This window comes from Scardinius erythrophthalmus (assembly GCF_964197995.2).
Source record: "Scardinius erythrophthalmus genome assembly, chromosome: 3".
NCBI classification, from domain to species: Eukaryota; Metazoa; Chordata; class Actinopteri; order Cypriniformes; family Leuciscidae; genus Scardinius; species Scardinius erythrophthalmus.
This window is the reverse complement of record NC_138223.1, coordinates 56,819,077-56,825,946: the sequence shown is the minus strand read 5'-3', so window position 1 is coordinate 56,825,946 and position 6,870 is coordinate 56,819,077. Positions and strand designations below refer to the sequence as shown.

At 37.4% G+C, this 6,870-nt stretch overlaps 1 protein-coding gene across 2 annotated transcripts in view; it reads right to left on the bottom strand.

The window, feature by feature from the left end:
- Positions 1-1,864: 1,864 nt before the first annotated feature.
- LOC308687477 (adhesion G protein-coupled receptor E3-like) overlaps positions 1,865-6,870 on the bottom strand; it is a 36,848-nt gene continuing 31,842 nt past the window's right edge. For both annotated transcript variants that reach the window (XM_081360048.1, XM_081360049.1), the window contains 2 exons: positions 4,813-4,963; positions 1,865-2,478 (listed from right to left, as the gene is read on the bottom strand). In XM_081360048.1, the coding sequence (XP_081216174.1) occupies positions 2,320-2,478; positions 4,813-4,963 (310 nt within the window). In that variant the 3' untranslated portion in view covers positions 1,865-2,319. The remainder of the gene's footprint in view (positions 2,479-4,812; positions 4,964-6,870) is intronic.

Here is a 6,870-nt window from a genome sequence, read left to right as displayed (position 1 = left end):
TTTATTCTGAAATGCTCTGATTGCATTCAGCATGTTGCTTGGAGGCTCATCTCTTCCTTGAAGCTGCAAGTTGAGAGTGTTTTCAGTCAGAAAGGCCAGCTCTGTGATCCAGCACCGGTCCCCGATTGTCGAGTTCACACGCATAGGTTTAGTTACCTATGATCACGCGCGTGAACTCTACAATCGATTACTATGGACTTCGACCGAAAACAGGATGTAAATACAGGTATGTGCGCTGGCTGAAATAACATCATTTTTATCCATATCTTTCACATCTACTGCAGTCAGATTCACCATGTTCACTCTGAAGGAATCACTCACATTTTCTGTGCACTTGTAATGACACATCAAGGATGTTAAGAGACAAAAAGCAGGTTTAGTACTTGCCCCATTGAAGTCAACAGGGTGCAAATTTTAAAAAGAGGATAACATGGTGTAGGTAACACCCATTTTTGTCGTTGTTCTCTGTATTCACAGCACTCCAAATTTACAAAAAAATGAGCTCAATGTTAAAATTGACCGGAGTTCTCCTTTAACTTTAGATTTTGTTTGGCTGCTGTACCTGAGCTATAACAGTCAGATGAACAAATACAAAAGGTGATCTAATGGTGTTGGTAGTGTTTTAACATAATCATTATTTCACAATCATTCATGAACTCATATAGAGCCCAATTTCTGAGTTAGGTTTACTTTATTAATTATAGCAGCACTGTCCTTGTACAGCATAATATTTTTAGCCTTTTCAATGAATTTTTTTTAATTGATTTGATTATTTGGATTTCATTGAAAAGGCTAAAAATATTATGATTAGGATGAGACGCCATCAAATATCCCGCAGATGTGGTGTTTGTGGTGAAGGATAAGCCACATCCAGTGTACAGAAGAGACGGATCGGACATTATTTATTCTGCAAAAATTGCACTCAAAGAGATGCATATTAAGATGGGCTCCTATTTTAAGAGTTTGCTTACAAACTCTTTTCTTCCCTGTCTGTATTTTTCTCATCCCGTTCTTCTCTACTTTCTCAGGCACTTTGTGGTTGCACAGTTAACGTTCCAACACTGGATAATTGCACGGTTAACTTAACAACTCAAGACTTTGTCCGTCCCAGGCGTGTCACCGGGGAGGGTCTTCCTCTTCTGAAATAGGACTTGATTGTCGAGTATGAGGTCAAGTTTCCCGAAAGATTAAGCCAGAGTGCCAAGAGGACACCATCGCAAATGTTTTGCCGGCTTCTTGAGCCGTGTACACTGCAATGCTGGAGACATTGCCATTGGGAATTTTTGGTTTCATAGTGTTTAAAGGATGAATATGAAGGGGTTGCTGAAGATGTCGAACTGTTATTCTGTAATGTACTGCCAATGAGAGACTATCTGAACCAAAAACATTGCTGGACTAGACTGGTTTATGTTTTTGTCATGTACATTTTTAGCTTCCTAAATTTTTAGTTTCCCCCATTTTAGTTTCCTTTGGGTCAAGTCCAGCAGAAAGTCTCCAGCTGCGAACTCTTGGCCAGTGTTTTGTTGTCAACTACACACATCTAACACATCTAAGTTTACTTATTCCAAAGATGGACAGTAGAGCATGTTGTGATGTTGCGGGGCTACAAAAATATAGTTTCTTATCAGCAGCCTGATCCTTTGGACACCTCAGGGAAGTCTTTCTGTGAAAGCAGCCTGTACTTTTTCTGCTAATATACGGTCTAATGTGACCATTTACTGATGCCAGTAAAAGTCATTTCCAATATAGTGGTGGCTCAAAGTGATGCTTGGATCCTCTCATTTCTAAGTATGTGAAACAACACTTGATGCAGATGTTATAGGGTGAGAAACTCAAAAGCTCAAAGTCAGATAGAGGACAAATTTGTAACAAATATTAGATTTATTTAAAATAAATGATTCAAACTACTGATATTGTGGTTCATTTCTCATGCAAAATCATATGAAACCTTTTTCTGTTTTATTACAGGCAATTTATGTTATTGTTTTTAATTGTGAAACTAAATTTGTTTATTCACAAATAACTTCTGTGGGATCTTTTTGGATTGTGAGATTATGAGTTATGAACATGTTTTGAGTTTTGAATAGATTGTTTAAAGAAAATAAGATTTGAAATGTTACAGATATCACACTGCTTTAATAAAACACTTCAAATTGGAAAACAATTGCTTTATCTTATTTTTTTTGTTAGCATATTAAAAGTGTAACCCAGTATACAAGCCTCTAAAAATCATGGTAGTTCCTCTACCAAAGAAATGTTGCACTTAAAGAAATGTATAGATTCACATAAGTGTGTTGACCGCTGTAAATATATAGCAGGTTAACAAGTGAAATTTGTGGCTGAGACGGTCTTGTCACTTTCATAAGAATGGCACTTCCTTTGCTGAATATGGATGCTTGTGTCATCAGTGTTTCTTGATGGTGTTAATTTGAGTCCACAGCAAAGACTTCTGAAGAACTTCCTGTACTGCTGCCTGACCTGGACAAGAATGAGAAGAGAAATAGTTTTAAACTCTGGTAAAAAAAAAAAAAAACAGAATATGTCCAGGTTATTTTTCAAGAATTTAATTTTAGAAGATGAGATATGAAAAATTAACTTAACCCTTTAGAACCTGAAGCTAAAATAGGTGTGAGAAAAATATATCGATTAAAACGACTAGCTTCCGGCAGACGGCCGTACGCAAGTCGACTTGCACCAAAAGAGTAACCAGTGACGCATGTATGACGTAGCTGTAGGAGTGGCGTAAGCTTTGACGCCTCTCGCGGTTCAAACAAACAGGGCTGGGCAACAAACTCAAGCTCCTCTCACATTTTCTCTCAAAATTTTTTCTTTTTAAACTAATTTGTGACTGGTGTTTTGTTTTGCTCTATCTCCGTGTTCGCCATTACGTTGTGCGCTGGCGTGGATAAATGCACAGGCTGCAGCCTAGGGGCCCCACGTGTGCAGGGGGCCTCGGATTGGCCAGACATTTATTTTTATTTTTTATTTTTTTATATTTACTTAAGCGCGAACCAGGCATGGCAAGGCGCCAGGATTCCAGTTTGGATGGGCCAGACCAATTGTGAACGTTAAATTAAAAACGTTATCCAATCATTGTTTAACCTAATAAAAATTACTGACTAATATACTGTTAAATTATCTGTTAGTATACAAAATATAGATTTTAATAGCTTGATGCTCTTTAAATATTTTGTTGCATTGTTTCGGTGCATAGGACGGACCTATCCGCGATCGCTCTCCATGGTTCTGACCAAAGAAGAGCGCTTTGGAATCTCCATTACGCATCATACGCATCATACCTGGGCTGCGTTTCCTGATAATGTTGTCTCTTAGCGCGCTACGAAGACTCTTAAGGTATAACTTAACTAAAGGTATACTACCACTAAAGGTATACCATTGCTAGGCGTCTTCAGGGCTATCATCCACTCGCGAGGTAGAGGCGCTGAGAGGCAGAGGCGCTGGCGCCCTCCTAGCAACGGCGCTGGTCGCGCTAACTGCACTAGCCGCGCTAGCATCCTGGGGTGGCAGAGAGGAAGATGTGCTAGGTGATGTGGATCTCAGCTCTCTTCATCTCCTGGGTGCAGCGGTGACTCCGAGACTGTACGTGCGCGTTTAAGGTACCTAAACAACGACTGTTGCAACAGGGCTGAGGGCTGGGTTGGAAAATATGTGACGTCATTATGTTTTTTAATTTAATCAACGTTGATTATGAAAGTGAGCATGCAGCATGAGAAAGATATGATACATCATGAGATGCGCAATATGTCTGGAGACATGGGTAAAACATTTTGACCACTTCATTAAGTTTTGTTTTGTAGTCTCTTTTTTAAAAGATTTTCGTTTTGTATAAATTGTATCTTAATTTTGATCAATGTTTTATCAACCAATTGCCTGTATTTAATAAATAAGAAGCAAATATATAGCAGACAATGTAATAAGGCGCCAAAACTCAGCTTGTGCATCACAGATTTGAGAAATATAGGCTATCTATTATAGAAAGCTTGAAATGTCTACTTTAAAACTAAAATATTCAAAACTAAAATAAATAGGCTACTCTCTGAATATATAATCCATATGAAATGTGCATTTCTCTCTGGCGTTCATGGCGAGACCGCATCGTCAACTTCATCTTTGCAGCGACACAGAAAAATCCAAGTTTATTAATAAATAATTAAATGTCTCCTTGCTACTTTAGACACATTCATAATCATTACTTTTACCAGTTCTTTGTGGTAAGCTTTATGCGTGTGGTCGTGCACTTGAGTGCGGCTATATTACGTAAACGCTCATTATCCTGTATATAGCCTAACTAATTAAATTAATATAAAGGGGCAATTTGTCCACGAATGGCTTAAATGAACAACTACTAGTCAACTAGAAAAAAAATTAGTCGGAGGCAGCCCTTATTCCACATATTTTCGAACCTGCAGGCCGTTCTGGGTTGAGCGAGCGGAGCGGAATATTCAGAAATGCGCTCTCCGCTCACGAGCTCTGATCGGAACAAACCGGGGCCTCACACAAACAGCAGCCTAGGGGCCCCTGACCACCTTAATCCGCCCCTGGTTGTGCGTCAGGTCAAGGGTCACTCTTTCACTGAAATGGCCATTCACTGCCATTATAAAGCTTGGAAGAGCCAGGACATTTTTTAATATATCTCTGATTGTATTCGTCTGAAAGAAGTATGTCATATACACCCAGAATGACTTGAGGGTGAGTGAATCATGGGCTAATTTTCATTTTTGGGAACTAACCCTTTAATATAAAGTAGGTGAGAGATGATTTTCTGGTAGACTGTCTGTACTGATGTCTGACCTGATCATTGAAGACACAATAGACCACGAACATGAAGGTTCCCTGCTGGGAGTTCAAGATCAGGAAGAGGATCTCCAGCTCCTTCCAAAAACCCAGAATCCAGGAGCAACCAAGAACCACAAACTGAGCCAGTGTTTTAAATATCATATTCCTGCAGAGAAAGATGGAGAGTTCATATATATTTATTGATTATATTGTTGTGGAAAATCTGCAATTGTCCTGTTATAAGTATGCCTTTTGTCTGTAGAACACTTCTGTATTGTAATCAACCACACTTGAAACTTGTTTATTAAGAAAGTGGTTTATGAAGAAAAACTCTGCAATTGTTATTGTAAAATGTTTTTTTGAGAAAGTGGTTTATAAAGAAAAACATACCACACTTAATATTTTAAGCATTAATTAAAAAGCATAGAGAGGAACAAAACATGTAGTAGAAAGAGCTTTGCTAAAGAAAGAAGATAAATGCAAGCATTAGCGTCGGACGTGTTGCGGACGAAGCGCAGAATGCAACAAAGAAGAAAAGTCTGAAGAAGGAAGACTAAGAGGCGAAAGGCTTTATAAAGACAGGTCCGAAATGAATTCCCAGAACTCACAACACCTCATTGGTGGATTGGATAAATTGTCTGTAAGAGACCAATAATTTATGAGGGGATTTCCAAAGATGACGACCTCAAGAAATCAGATGGTCTATAAAAGGCTGAAAGGAGAAGATGAAGGCAGACGCTGATTCTTAATGGCCTCTCCGGTGTTACAATGCTTGTAAACGATTTACTCTTGATGTTGTTTTGTCTTGTTTTTTTATATTAGTACTTTATATGTAAACTAATTAACCTGTAGATAATAAAACTATATTAAGAAGAATTCTTCTGACCTATGGATTGTGCACAGCAAAAACTCCAGTGTTAAATTAACACTCCTGGGAGTGTATATGAGTCCACACTCAAGAGTGTAAAGTGTTAAAATATGAGTGTTAAATTAACACTCAAGAGTGTTAAAGTTAATGAGATAATTAAATGATTAATTTAGTGATGATTGAGCATTATTGAAGACACCTGATGTTAACAAGCAGAATCACTGAAGGAGAAAATCACAAATTGTAAGTTACCATTGTGGTGATGGGTGTTTGCTTTAGTTGGGCTCTTGACCCTTATAGGTTTACTTTAAATTTTGCTTGTCTGCTGTTATTGATTTATAACAGTCAGATGAACAAAGTTATGTTTTGACATAATCATGTTGTGATCCGAAAAACGAAACTTATTGAGATAGTTTGGTTTAACTTTTTAATTACAGCAGCTCTGTGATTCTACAGCATATGATTTTCAGTATTTTTCATATGATCCAAAATATTTAATAAACATTGTTCTGATCAAAATACTTTCAAATGATTTTATTTAGAAACACAGACATCAATAATCAACCTGTGAATCTCAACAATGGTGACAATAATAAAGCATGTTGCAGTGGCTGCCACCAATCACAACTCATTAATGGCTCCCATCATGCATTGCGGTATGAATAAATTATGATCTGAATTGTCTATGTAATTTACTTTTCCTAATTGAATATTCTACACATCACCATTGTTGAGATGCATAGACCGAATCTTGATGTCTGTGTGTGCCTAAAAGAATGTTGTTTTTTTTGTAATACAACTTTTTAGAAATCCTTTGTATTATATCTAAAATTCTGGATATTTATGCAGATATTTATCACATTTATGCTGTAATCAACAACATAAATCCAAGTAAGAAATAAAGATCTTAATGAGTTCATTGATCAAATTCAAATGATGATTGTCATTGTCATGATTCTTGTCTTGTGTTCCACTTGTTGTGTGTGTTCTTTTGTCATTTCCTGTCTTGTGCTGAGTTTTGTAGTCCTTTGTAGTTTTTCTAGTTTATTAGTATCCCCAGGTGTTTCTCATTAGCCACACCCCCTTGTTATCTTGTTTAGCTTGTTGGTCCCTGTGTATTTATAGCCCTTGTGTTTCACTTGTTACTTTGTCAGTTGTTGTACATGTAAGGGTTGCTTCTAGATCTTGTCATGCTCGTGGTTTTG